At 55.3% G+C, this 14,713-nt stretch overlaps 1 protein-coding gene across 1 annotated transcript; it reads left to right on the top strand.

Moving 5' to 3' along the window:
- Positions 1-518: 518 nt before the first annotated feature.
- Positions 519-5,690, top strand: LRP88_13758 (inositol polyphosphate kinase domain-containing protein; the record flags this gene model as incomplete). The annotated part of the gene is made up of 5 exons (XM_083250114.1): positions 519-1,629; positions 1,721-1,867; positions 1,927-1,948; positions 2,059-5,409; positions 5,486-5,690. 5 exons carry the CDS (start codon positions 519-521, stop codon positions 5,688-5,690), a joined length of 4,836 nt encoding a protein of 1,611 aa, XP_083094448.1.
- Between the last annotated feature and the right edge of the window lie 9,023 nt (positions 5,691-14,713).

The raw sequence follows: 14,713 nt of genomic DNA, 5'->3' as shown, positions 1-14,713 counted from the left end.
CCCGTCTGACCGGTTGCAAATCAGCCCGTCTTGCCTTGAGCTCTAATAACCGTCCTCGTCAGAGACATTTAGACAAAAGGGCAGAAACATCGGTAGATGGGGGTCCGAGACATCGGAAAACGTCCAAGCCACCGTCACTGTCTGCTCGCAGGTTAAAGCTGAGCAACTCGAGGCCCTGTCCCTAACCTTGATAAACGGGCCTACAGCACCGGGCAGAGTTTTGTAGGCGACAAGCTCCGAGCTCGCCTACTGCAGTCGCCCATCACCGCCTGGTTACTTGGTGCGAGGTTCTCGCTTCTATCCGCCGGGATCTGTCATTTCGTTCATGCCGGAGCGGGCATAGCTGTCTGTCAGTCTGAAAGGTAAAAATTTCGATTAGCTCTCAGCTGGGCTGGTGTCTTTTTTTGGCCACCAACCTACCTACTGTGTTGTACCAAACGGGACAAACACACGCACACAAGCACACTCACACAAGCCACTACACAAGAAACGGCTGCGCAGCGCACACCATTGATCGGATGGATGTCATGGATGCCGCCGTGGACACCATGAGCAACCGACCGGGCCCGAAGCTTGTTAGCACCACCGTCGGCGCCGTGGATAGCCCAACACCACCACCAGCACCACCATACTCAACTAGCCCCTCCGACGACGTTTCTGCTGCCGACTTTTCCTCTTCTCCTCGCCGTTCTCACCTTCATGCTCCTTATCTTGGTTTTGGCCAATCCCTGCCCCATACCTATAGCCAATCCCATCCTCCCAGGTCCTCTCGCATCCTCTCGACGTCGTCACCCCTCGCCAATTCCTCCTCCATCTCTGCTGCAGGAACGACCAAGGGTCACTGTGCCGAGCCGGACACGGCAGAGACCCACGCCCGTCGTGCAAGCTTCTCTGTTCCCTCGCACGTCTCGACTTCAGCGGCGGCCGTCAAAAACCTTCACTCTCTCCCGCTGCACACCCGCCGCGAGTCCATGACCTCTGACGTCTGCGTTGAGGATCTGGCGCTGGCCGACTCCCAGCTCGCCCTTACCGAAGACCCCCACCAGAACCAGAACCAGAACCAGCAGCGGAACCTGAACCGCCTGCCCACCGCCAGCGACAGCTCCAACTCGAACTACACCGTCTCGTCTGAACCTTCCGGTGCCATCAACAACCGCCTGTCTTCCTCCTCGGATCCTCAGTCCAGGAGACTCTCAGGAAACTCGCTCTATTCTCTTGCATCTGCTCGAGGCGTCCTCAGCGGCTCTTCGTCTGCTCATGGGTCAGAGCTGGGAACACCTCCACGATCTGTACCTGGCCTTCTGTCGACAGGCAAAGGAATAACGCCGTCTCAGTCCGAGCCTGGCATCTCCAACGTGACGGTCACCACCTCGTCCACTACTCAGCAAGGCCACTCGGTTGTGGGACATCACCATCAGCATCACCTGGTCCCGAGGGATCTCCATTCACAGCCACTTGACTTTACCAAGCGAGCCATCCGCGACAACATGCAGAACAGCACTTCAAATTTGCGCTCCATGCCTGACCGCTCCCGCAGTCGTGCCAAGAGGCGCTTTAGTGGAAGCACTGCGACAAGTAGCCACAGCCCAAGTAGCGATCGGGGTCCCCACCATCGGGAAAGGGAGGAGGGTAAGTCCTCTTTTTTTTCCCCCTTCTTTCCCCTTCTCTCATCTCGAAGCCACTGGCCTTGGAAGCGAGCGATGTCTCTAACCTGCTGCAGTGAAGCCAGCTCGATGGGGAGTCATTGGGGTGTGCGCCCTTGACGTCAAGGCGCGGAGCAAGCCCAGCAGGAACATCTTGAACCGGCTGATTGCCAATCGCGAGTTTGACGTGATTGTTTTTGGCGACAAGGTGATTCTCGACGAAGGTACGTTTGATCCACAAGAGATGTATTTTCTAGGAGAGACTAATCTGTTTTGTCCTCAGAGGTTGAGAATTGGCCCATCTGGTGAGTCCATTCCCTCGGTGAGCCGAAGTAGAATGGTGGGGTGCATCGACCAAGCTCCTGCAAGAGGCACGTGCCGGATTTCCCAAAACGATCACTAACAAGAGATGCAGCGACTACCTCATTTCTTTCTATTCGGATGGTTTCCCACTCGACAAGGCAATTGCCTATGTCAAGGCGAGAAAGCCCTTTTGTGTTAATGATGTTCCCATGCAGCAGATCCTGTGGGATCGCCGTCTCTGCCTGCACCTGCTCGACAAGATAAACGTCCGAACACCAAAGCGAATCGAAGTCAGTCGTGATGGCGGTCCCCAGATTCTCACTCCAGAAATGGTCAAGCACATCAAGGATGTTTCAGGTGTTTCCTTTGAGCCAATTGACCCTGCCAAGGTTCCTCCACCTCAGAAAGTCGAGCTGATCGAAGATGGGGATGCTCTGAGCGTGGATGGTGCAATCCTGAGGAAGCCATTCGTCGAGAAACCAACAAGTGGCGAGGATCACAACATTATCATCTACTTCCCAAAGAGCGCTGGTGGGGGTGCTAGGAAGCTTTTCCGAAAGATTGGAAACAAGAGTTCCGACTATATACAAGATCTAACCATTCCCAGAGCAATCACCGAACCCGACAGCAGCTACATCTACGAAAGTTTCATGCAGGTTGACAATGCCGAAGATGTCAAGGCTTACACTGTCGGCCCCGCGTATTGCCATGCCGAGACACGAAAGAGCCCTGTTGTGGATGGTGTCGTACGGAGAAACACGCACGGTAAAGAGCTGCGCTACGTCACGGCTCTGGATACGAAAGAGAGGGAAATGGCCAGTAGGATCTCTACAGCGTTTGGACAGAGAGTTTGTGGCTTCGACTTGCTGCGAGCGTCAGGGAAGAGCTATGTCATCGACGTCAACGGCTGGAGCTTTGTCAAGGACAACGACGACTACTACGACCATTGCTCCGGTATCCTCAAAGACCTCTTTGTTAAGGAAAAGCTCAGGCGTGGAGGCGTCACTCCGCCAATGCCATCGCCTGCTCCGTCAGATAACACCGACCCCTTTACTCGAGCAGCCAACGCATTCAAGGATCGTGAGCAAACAAGTTTGCCTGGCACTGGCGGGGTTAGGACAAGCATAAACTCCATGTCGAACGCTACGGATTCACAACCCGACGACTCTTTCCGCCGTGTTCCCAGCGGAACTGCTACTCCTCTGATACCAGACAGCACTCTGCCCTCCAAGTCCCACAGCTCTGCGGCGACACCACTCATTCCATCGGTCCCTGCTGATCTGAGTTTGTCTGGCAGCTCTTCGGCACCTCCACAGACACAACAAAGTGCCATATCGGATGCGCCATCAGAGCAGCCGAGCACCGCGCCCGAGCCCCCCCTCCCAACACACTCCTGGAAGCTGAAGGGTATAGTCTCCGTGATACGGCACGCGGATCGGACACCCAAGCAAAAGTACAAGTTCACATTCCATTCAGAGCCCTTCATTGCTCTCCTGAAGGGGCACCAGGAAGAGGTTTTGCTCATTGGCGAAGCTGCATTGGGAAGCGTTGTACAAGCAGTGGATTTGGCATACGAACAAAACATTGAGGATCGTGGCAAACTCCGGGCTCTTCGAAATGTGCTCGTCAAGAAGGGAAGTTGGCCAGGCACCAAGGTCCAGATCAAGCCCATGTTCCGGAAAAAGAAGACGGAGGTGGTACCAGCCGTTGAGGAAGTGCCTGTGCCTGAAGAAAACAAGGAGCCCAGTCCTACGGGACAAGAAGGCGAGGCATCGCTGGAGGACGAACCCTATCGGAGCCCAAGGCGGCATGATTCTCTCTCCGGTGTCACAATGTCCAAGTTTACAGCTGCTGAAGAAAGCCTGGTTCTGGACAAGCTGCAACTCATTGTCAAATGGGGAGGAGAGCCGACGCACTCGGCCCGATACCAATCCCAAGAACTTGGCGAGAACATGCGCAACGACCTCATGCTCATGAACAGGGACATTCTGGACGAGGTTCACGTGTTCAGCAGCTCCGAGCGGCGCGTGACTACGAGTGCGCAGATCTGGTCTGCCTCGTTCCTAGGCAAGAAGGATGTCCCTGAAGACTTCATCACGATTCGCAAGGACCTGCTGGACGACTCGAATGCGGCAAAGGACGAAATGGACAAGGTCAAGAAGAAGCTCAAGGGTCTACTGCGAAAGGGCAACGAACGGCCTGCCCAGTTTGCCTGGCCAGACAACATGCCCGAGCCTTCCGAGGTGCAGACAAGAGTCGTGCAGCTGATGAACTTCCATCGGCGTGTGATGCAGTACAACTACGGCAAATTGTACAGCGGCGCTGTTACATCGCTCAATGCCATCTCAAACCCGAGTACCGAGAGGCTATCGGGTGAAAACTCGAACTCGTCGATCGCGTCGTCGCTCTCACATGCAAATACGGTCGGCCAGATCCAGGCGCGGTGGTGCTGTGGCGAAGACGCGGAGCTGTTCCGAGAACGCTGGGAAAAGCTCTTTTCAGAGTTCTGCGATGGCGACAAGGTTGACCCGAGCAAGATCTCGGAACTCTACGACACCATGAAGTTCGATGCCCTGCACAACCGTCAGTTCCTCGAATGGGTGTACACACCACCCAACCACATGCTTGACGAGTACTCAGCCTCCGGCACGAGCAACACCCCCAACGGTGCTAATGGCACCAAGGACGGAAAAGCAAAGTCGGCGGAGGATGGTAAGTCCTCGGAAGACGCCAAGGTTGACAAGAACCCATCGCCCGATGGCTCGGACAAGGTGGAGGCCGGCAGCCGGTCTGCCTCGGTTAAGAAGCTCTTCAGAAGACGATCGTTCCTTAACAACTTGCGACACTTCAATGAGGAGGCGCCGCCGGAGCAGTACTTCCGGCTTTACAAGGGAACGAACCAGGCCGCGTCCAAACCGGACGCACGCAACGAGCCGCTTCAGGAGCTTTACCGACTAGCCAAGGTCCTATTCGACTTCATCTGCCCTCAGGAGTATGGCATCTCGGACAGCGAAAAGCTCGAGATTGGCCTGCTGACATCGCTGCCCCTGCTCAAGGAGATCGTTCAGGACCTCGAGGAGATGCAGGCGTCGGACGATGCCAAGTCCTTCTTCTACTTTACCAAGGAATCCCACATCTATACGCTGCTCAACTGCATCATCGAGGGAGGCGTCGAGACTAAAATCAAGCGCAGCACCATTCCTGAGCTTGACTACCTCTCGCAGATCTGCTTCGAGCTCTACGAGGCAGAAATGAAGACCACGGGCGAGGGAGCGTCACCTCATGACGAGCCCACCTTCACGTACAGCATCCGAATTACCATTAGCCCGGGCTGCCACGTCTTTGACCCCCTGCACGTGCAGCTTGACAGCCGACATTGCATTGGCTTTGCCCCCAGGCGAAGCTTGACACCCCACGCCGACTGGTTGCAAGTCATCAAGACCTTGCGAGCCAAGTTCAATCAGTAAGTGCCCCCACTAAACCCTCCCTGCCTGCATCTACCTCCTCCCCGTGACCTTATACTTACACTCGCACCGCAGGGTCAAGTTACCAAAGACGTTCCTGGCGGTGAATCTGTCGGATGCCTTCACATTTGAAGAGCTAGAACGGCAAGGGAGCGACAACGATGTGCTGGAGATGAAGGCTGTGCCGCCCAAGGATCTCCTGACTGATAGGCAAAAGCCAGACGATGAGGATGGTAGGAAGGATCTCGCAACCGGGGCTGGCGAGGTGATTGTTTCCTAGAGGAGGAAAATGCGCGGATGATATGATGGTTGATGGTTAGGGCAAGGTCTTGCGGAAAACCTAAAAGCCTCCCATCACAGCTCACCGCACATTAGAGCCATACACTGTACCGAATATTGGCATTGTTGATGAGGCCAGACAGAGCCATCCTCCCCACGTCGGGGGAGGGGGTCAGCAGCCGTGTAGCGTTGCTATCAGTACCGTCCAGGGCTAGCCACCACATGAGGCTTCCGGGACGCACCATGTTGAAATAGCACATTGACACATGAATAAACCAATCAATCAATCGATCCTTGTGGCCGTCTCTTTCTGAGTGATAAGGTGCTCGAGGTGTAATTTTCGTCAAGCTCACATCAAACATGAGGGCTGTTTCCAGGTAACTGGATACCTAGGGGCTCAATCTCTTCTTCCTTACCTCCCATGCAGAAGCCGTTGGGCTCCGTGCATAGGGTTTGCAAGTGCATATAATGAAGCTCACCCTGCAAAGGCTTGTTAATAGCCGATATGGGGCGTCTTGGCATCCATCTTCAGGGGCTTTTTTCTCCGAGCAGCGTGTAAGACCTCCCCTGGTTTAGAAACCGACAACATGGGATTGGTGCAGCCATGCCAAAGCAAAAGGCCCAAAGACCCAAGCCCCCAACCCCAGGAACCGGAAATCTGGGTCAACCTTCAGCTAGGCGATCGCCGATACAATTTCTTTCTCCTGAAACTCGCCATCGAGGCCGTGGGTGCCGGATCCTTTGACCTTGGCCAGGGCTGAGGCAGTGCCACGACGAGTAACATGCGGTGGTATTCACCTAATGCTTTCCATGGGAAACCTGCTACTGCGTGACAATGACCAGATTGTGGGGGCGTTCGCCAGAATCAAGCCCAGCAAGGGGCCTTGCTGTGGGGGGAATTTCAGCAGGACAGGGTCCACGGTCTTTCGGTTCCTCCAAAAAGAATGTTCGACTTGTGTTCTGGAATGTGTGGATCCGCTGGTGGGCTCTCTTGGTGGCCTGTTCGTGAAGCGCAGTCGCCTCATGAGCCTCTGCTCAGCCAGGAGGAGGGAAATTATGCTTCTTAAGACCGATTGATGATAGAAGTTGAGCAACAGAAGTCGTCCTGGAGGTGGCAGAAAGAAGCCGAGGAACGATGGAGCGCTAGCAAGGCCACATGCGATGGACCTGATGGAAGCAAGTACAGTGGGCAACTTGACGCTCTCTTCGCCCGTTTGAGAAGGGATGAACCTACCACTAAGGCAGCCAACCGTTAAATGATGGGTCCAAGCTCGATCGTAAGATGAAGTGTGCAAGCACAGCACACCGACTAGGTCCTTCCACTGGCTGGCGACGTCACTCCATGCCAGAAGCGGTTCAAGACAACGGGCCGCTGTCCAAACAGAGGAGGCCATCCGTGTATTTCCCTCAGAGATCCGAGACAGCGGAGGCGCCTGCAGATGGGGAAGTGCGATGCCGGCGCCCGGCAGATGTGCATGGGGCTGTTGAGCATGCAGGCGAGACGAACGACCACGGTTGGCGGGTTTGCAAGCTAACCGGAAAATATGAAATGCCTCCATAGTAGAGCCGCCCTAGGCTCGGGTATTCGTATTCCCAAAGAGTAGGTATCGTCGAAAGTCCACGAGGCTAGTCAAGACTCTGGCCAGGGGGCGAAACGGGGCGATGCCAGCATCCCCCTCGGCCGAGGACGACTGTGTAAGAGGGGTCATGGAGACATGACCTCACTGAAGACAAATGCGGCTCCATCCACGGCTCTCGTTTCGGTTTCAGTAACAAGGCGTCAAATTGACTGACGAGCTTGGCCCAAGCTTAGGCGCCCATTGACGCCGACACAATCATGACACCTAACGGTCGACGGATCCGTCTCTCAGAACGGGGGGTCCCAGACGGGTGGCTAGCCGGGAGGACGGAGCAGAGCACCTTGCAGCAAGCAACGGTTGACCGGCGGCTTGGGGGCGGCGCGGTTGTGGCCCGGACACAGCGGGGGAACAATCGAATTGCCGGGGCTGCCAGAACGAGCCGGCGACAGGCCGCACTCACATGGACACTGGGTTGCTGTCCGGGGAGGGCAGGTCGCGCCATGCGCTTTCTCTTTGAGCCGGGGGTAAGGAGGGACATCGGGAGGGTCGCATGGGCTGCAAGTCAGCAGATTTGACGACGAAATGCAGAGAGGCTCAGGGCTGGCCTGTGTTGAGAAACGGTGCAAGAGACAGGGCCAGGCTTGGCACGGAAGGCCAAGGCATGATGCAGGAAACCAACAGGCCGGATATTTGGAGATGGTGACAAAGCGAGCACGAAAAAAAAAGATGGCAATCAACAATATGGGGGTGAACCAGGGGCGTAAGAAGGTAAGGCCTGCCACGTTGTTGTCATCGATGGGGACAGGGGATTCCGTCCCAGGTCTTTCCTTGTACCCTGACGTCCGGAAGCAAGCCTATTTGTTTGCCAGCAATTGAAGGTTTGCTGGCATTGAGAGGCTTTGGCTTTGGGGATGAGAGGCTGTTTGCGGCTTTTGGCGAAGGATGGTCAGGCATGAACGAGGAAGGATTGAGTTGATAAACGAGGAGGAGACGAGAGGAGAGGGAAGGTTACAAGGCACGAATGACAGGGGCGGCAAAGTTTAATCCCGTTGGGTAGTATCCACGGTGTAGGTCGTAGGTCGGTCGGTGGACTGTTGGAGGTTACAGGTTGACGTTTGGAGGCTAGATTGCGAACGGGATGGAAGGTGTAAGCGGAGTGGAGGATGCATCGCGGCGCACCTGCAGTGAGTGGGTGGAGGGGAACGAACCTTGGAAGGGGCCATCCAGCAGTCACTGGACGAAAGAGGAAGTAGGTCCACAGACGACACCTCATGGCTCGGTGCATCTCGCTGAAACGGGACAAGAGAGAACATCAGGCCACGCAAAATTTGAGAAAAGAGACAAATTCTCAAAACGCCCAAATCAAACGAGAGCACAAATTGGATTGGGCGCAGGCAGGCAGGCAGGCATGCGCCGAGAGAGTACGGCCGGCCGGCCGACATGGGCGGCTCTACCCGCCAGAGCATGCGTGTACCCAGCTTGAGCCCAGGTTGTTGGAAGTAAACGAGCATCATCGGTGCTCATATTGGCGGCTACAACAGATCAGAGACAAACCAACAACCAACCGCTAAACAAACACGGAGCTTACGTCTCCAAACAACATCTAGCGAGCGGCCTATTCGCTTACACGTTCCATTCTAATTCGAAAGCCATCATTGGTCCCAGTGTCGGAGAGCCACCGAGTTGTTGTATGCATGAGACGGGCCGTAGTTTATCAGACGGAAACGGGCCCATGGGAGAAGGGACAACCTGGGATGGAAGCAGAGCGATGGAGAACTTGATGACGGAGATGAGACGGCTGTGCCCGGCGTCGTGGGCTGAGGCGGTCAGTGCCTCCAGCGTCCATCAGCAGCATCTCCCTCAGCATCATGATGTATTCATCACAGCGGGCCCCATAACGGTGAGAGATGGGCCGCCTCGTCTTGATGGTCAACCCAGTCAGACGGTTACCATGGTCTGTGGGCTGCAAAACTGTGGTCCCTGGGCAATAATAGCCCATTCCGCGTTTACTCATCTGCCGCCGACAGCATGAAGCTTTTAGCCACAGAAAACGGAAGCATCGCACGCGATCCCAGTCGCGGAAGCAGAAGCAGAAGCCAGGTGAACCATGTCCAGATGCGAGGTGACAACTCTGCAGTGACCAGTTCAGCATCAGTAGATGACGTTCCTCCTTTGAGGAGTGGCCGAGGTCCGCCAGTAATCGCGCACAAGCGCTAAGCGAATGGCAAGACGCCCATTTCACGGGCTGGCTGCCTTGCCAGATTGAGCAACCATCTGATAGATCTTGACAGCCTGTGAGATGGGTGACACAACCTGAGTATTTGCGGTTGCAATCGACGTCTGTGATGTGATAAGTATTGCACTCCGAGAGCAAACTAATAGCAGAGTTACTCAGCCAACACCGAGGTTTGTGCCAAACAGAACATAGTCCCAGTCTGCCATTAGCCTCTGATCGAATGCAAGTGCTTGTGTCTACATACCCTGCACCAGGACGGTGTGCTGAAGAAGGCAAGGTGTGTGGCGCGGAGCCGGAGACAAGTAGGTCGGTGGTGGATTGCAAACCGCTTCGAAAACGCCCGAGGAAACGAAAAACGCTGGGGTGGCATGACGGACGGGGTACAGGGTTGCTCGACATTGAGTTGCACCAGCCAGCTGATTACCAACGGGAAGAAGTAAAGAGGTCGATCTTGTGTTTTGGCACCAACGCCGCGCTACATCGAGGCGGCCTAGTTTCAAGGTTGACCCCATCCGAGGTAGGCAATCGCCCAGCAGTTCGCCAAGTCTAGACCCACGCCGATTTTGTTCATGGCGATATCAAAAGACGGTCCCAATCGGCCATGGCGTGAAGGAGGCGAGATGGTTAACCGTCAGCACCGCCTTGTCGATTGAATGACAACACGGCAGACAGCGGAGTGTTGCAGGTAAAGGAGTTACCTTAGCTAGGTGCCGGGATGCGAGCAACATCAGCTGTCAGTTTGGAAGCTGGTCCATAGCAGAGATGGGTATTGCCGGGGATGGTTTTTCAAGATGCAGACGGGACAAAGCACCTCTGCTGATGGAAGGGGTCTCCCATACCCGATCTAGAGCCCCATTGTGTGAGCCCGCTGGCTCTCTGCCTGGCTGGACCCTTACTTGAAGCACGGATCAAGACAGGAGAGGTTCGAAGGTCGAAGAAGAGCCAGTACTGAGTAGGTACCTACCCAACTTGTTTGCGACAACCATGGAGATGTGATTAATGACTTGGGCATCGACGAGGCGGAAGATGAGGGATCAAGACCCGAAGAGCCAGTGGACGTCCCGGCAAGGGCGGCAGTCGTGGGTTGAAACTCTAATCATCCTAACTTTATGCCTTGTTTCCTGTTTTGGTGGTGGTGAGCGCCTTCCGACTGCTCGCTTTGTCTTCTGGCTGAGGCATCTTGAGTAGGTTCCGAGAAGCTGGAACTGCCTAGGTAGGTACAGTACCTGCCTAGGAACAGACAGGCTACTAGGTACTGTAGTCATCCGGGGAAGGAGGCGACAACTCATCCATGCGCCTTCCGTATTAAGGTCGTCGTCTGGGCTTCTGATTTATTTCCCGAAACCCGGACTCACAGGTAAGGTAGATGTTCTCACTCTTACACCGCCACCCCACCCGTCTGGTCTTGTCTCCTCTCCTCTCCATATCCATCTCTGCAGAATGCCCAGGCACCATCCATTCCCACACTCCTGGTCCAACGGTCGGCTCCGCTCTCTTACATGCGACAGAGGGACACAGCATGTAGCATGGCCATTTGCCGGCTCACACTGGTTTGGCATCCGTTTTCTCATGCTCTCACCCCTACCTGTGACCTCACCGTCTCACCTCCATCTGCCTCTACAGGTCCAGCCCGTCCGTGGCAGTTTCGGAGCTCGCTCAGAGCGCACTAGCCTTGTAAGCCTAGGTCGCAGTTTTAGGTTTATCTGCCGCCTCCTCGGTATCGATTCCGTACGGTCTGTTTCCAAAACAGCACGGCCCGCGGTTTCTATTCGCACCGTTCTCCCAGCACAGCACGCACACCTGCGATGCGATGCGATGCACACGACTGACCCCCTCATGCGGATTGCGGCCTGCCCTTGTCGGCAGCAGCAGCTTTAGACTGGCCCGTCCTTGTTCAACTCCCACGCTGGCCGTCTCCACCTCCGATCCTGGCGCAACTGGCCCCGAGAACCAGGACACGGGGGCGCAACCGGCGGAGCCTTGGCTGGCCGGCCATGCCATTTCGCCCATGGGCTCTTGGGCGGCTTCTGATTTTACCATGCTGTTCTCTTGACACATTCGGGGCTTGCCTGGGCTCTATCCCTATCCCGGGGACTTCAACCCTACACTCACCTCATGTCAACCACACCTCACCTCACCAGTTCGTCATCCCCCGCCCACGGATGGTGGTTGCCCGTGCCCTTCCTTGTAGGCTCTGGCGTCCTCGTCCGTTGCCATTGGGAATTGCTCGGCTTGTTCCCCCGTCCGAAGTAATTGGCCGTAGCGCGATCAAACAAGGCGAGGCAGAAGGCAGGTACCTGCGTCTGTGGGTACACGTTAGGTACGATACCTTGCCCTGTGCTTGGTTGCTGGTCCGTTCTTGGGAACCGTTTACCTACGCCCCTCCCCTCCCCTTCCCCTCTTCCTTCTTCACTTCTTCCAGAAGCGTCAGAGGACAGGCACCCTTTCCAGACCGGGGGTTGGGAGTGCTTCTGGATTTTTGGGCCGACGGACGGGATATTTTGCAACTGGCATGACTGACGGCTCCCAAGGCCAGAAGGGCACGGGCATCATCCTCGCCCGTCCACCTGGCAGGGCAGGTACATATTATCGACAACATCCCCGAGCGGTGCCGTGCCGTGCTGTAACAACCCAAGAACTGGCACTCCAACGCTCGACCTCGCTCGTTTGCCTCGCGTCCTGGGCCATTTAATCTACTCCATTTTGTCATTGGCACACCTCCTCGGCATTCCCGCCTCGTCGCTCGTGCCTCCATCACCCGTCGTTTATCTCTTGTCCATGTTGTTGCAAGCCTTATCCCGGCTCTCCGACTCCATCACGGCTCTCGTTTGACGGTCCCCGGCCCTACAAACGGCAGACATCACATCACATCTCTGCAACGGCAACTGCAACTACCACTTCACCTGATCCTCTTTGAAAGCATAAAAGCCCAAGGCCTCCTCCTCCCATCACTGCTCAACATCACTTGATCACTTCAACGGCTTCTACACCATCAACACCCATCACCATCACCCATTCACATTGCTCACTCTCCCTCTCCAACTCGTCTCCTCCCGAACACTCGACATCGATTCACCGCACTCGATTGCATCTGCCACTCACACAAAACCACTACCCCTTTGGTAAGTACCGAGCATGCAGACTGAGAGGCTGCGATGACCATCACCACTTACATGACCGGTCGTGCCCCAGTTGGTTATATATACATGCAAGGCTAACATTTCCGTCCCAAGGATCCTCCTCCCACCCAATCAGGCCAAATCTTGTGAGAGGGTTCAGCACCTCCAAGATATTCTCGACGACACCTACACCCTCCTCTGTACCACCCCAAACAACCGCCACCATTACCGACAAAATGGCCAACGCTTGCGCCCACTCGTTCCGGATGATCAAGTCAGATAGCACCTTGATCCAGTGGGTTTGCCAACACTGCCGTTCCGGACCTCACTGGATGATTTTTGAGTGCACATACTGCAAGCTTCACTTGTGCCGCCCTTGCACGCAGGCCGCTTGAGCCCTTGCGGGAAAAACCCCCGGCGCTGAGACATGCATCCTCGGTGTCTGGCGTGGGGGAAAGGGGTGTGTGAGTGCGCGCGCGATTCTCTGCCGTGCGTGGGCCGTTCACTCTTTGCTCATGTGCTAGCAAATGACGGGTGTGGCCTGACTGACATGACGCGAGACTCAACCCAAAAGGAAAAAGGATGCCTTCTTAGTCTCGGTGCAGGCGCACATTGCGATCAAAGGCAGAGCGTCTCAACAAGGGCCTTTGATTGCGCTTGGCAGAGCACGGAACGACAGCCCGGAGCTGGCTCTGGATGTACGGCTACCAAACCGTGTCACACCCCTCTCGTGCACCGATCACCGACCACGAAACGTCACTTTTGCCGGGGTGTCAATTCACGGCCAGCGAGGATGGCACAGCTGAGCTGAGCCTCACGACAACACATCGAAACGCGCCGGACCGCAACGCATCGCATCTCAAGCAGCCACATTCTCCAACAGGTTGAATCTGGTGTCTGGACGCCAAGGGCCCGAAAGGAGAAGCGCCCAAGGACGCTTATCTCGATTCATCCCAGAGCGCAGGTGGGGGATTCGGTCAAACGGTGGCATTGAATGACTTACACTTTTTCTCGGACTGTCATGGCGGAGTAGTGCCCTGCACGCTCCACGTGGGAGGCTCCAGTCCCAGGGACCTCAAGCCCGTTTTCGGAACTGTGCAGCATTAGTGACCCTCCTGTGGTTACTAACGCCTGGACTCGCTTGGCCCCTAGGGCCGACCGATACAGGGCTTCTACGGGGCTTCTGGGCACTTTTGACGTCTCCAGAGTATCTCGGTTTTCGCCTGTCACCTCCTCCAATCTATGGCGCGGCTCCGAGGTTTCCCTTTGTGGAAGTTTGGCGTGTTACAGGATGTTTTGGCGCTCTTGTTTCTTGTCTCTTTTCTGTTTTATCTTCTCTTTGATCTTTTCTCTTTCTTACTCTTGTTCGCTTCGTCCCTGGGGTCGACTGCGCTGTTTGTTGTTACTGCATCGCATAGAAGGATGGCGTTGATTCTGCTTCCATTTTTGGGTTTCTTTTCTTCTTCACTTGCTTGGCATTAACCCTCTAGACCTGCCTGGGCGACCTGGTAGGCAACCGGAGTACGGAGAAGGAAGGGACACGCAGTCATGGCCTCATGTTGTTTAAGCCTCTGTTTCTGTTTGGTTTATGGCGCAAGGCAAGACAAATGAAATTGATGGGTTGGTGTTTGGGCAGGCGCTCGAAATAGACTATGGCTCGGGCCAGACACATGGGGAAAACAAAAGGGGGCTCAGCTCAGGGCGAGAGACTACCTACCTAGAAGGCAGGAGAAAATGTTTTTAGCTTGCTGGTCTGTGTTGTCATAATTTAGGCATGATTTTGTTTCTAACTGTGTTTCTGTACTGCTACGTGGACGTGAACATGGACATGGACATGGGAGTGAATCCTGAAGTGACTAAATTCTCTCTCTGAGCCGAGGAGGAGAGAGAAGGGAGGGAAAAAAAAAAAAAAAAGTAAAGCGTGGAGCTGTGAATTGAAATGGTGAGGTCATGATTGGGGTCTCGGCCAGATGGACCCCCGTCTTTGGTCGTCATAAGCCTCCCCCCAAGGCCCAAGACCCAAGTGGGAGCTTCCACTTCACCTTGGTGCCGGAAACGAAGCCGTCAACAGCCAACAATTACCCCAAGT

Source organism: Fusarium phalaenopsidis (assembly GCF_050370095.1).
Source record: "Fusarium phalaenopsidis strain FUZ10S chromosome Unknown contig_32332, whole genome shotgun sequence".
NCBI lineage: Eukaryota > Fungi > Ascomycota > Sordariomycetes > Hypocreales > Nectriaceae > Fusarium > Fusarium phalaenopsidis.
The sequence above is the reverse complement of the archived record's forward strand: the minus strand, read 5'-3'. Positions and strand labels throughout refer to the sequence as shown.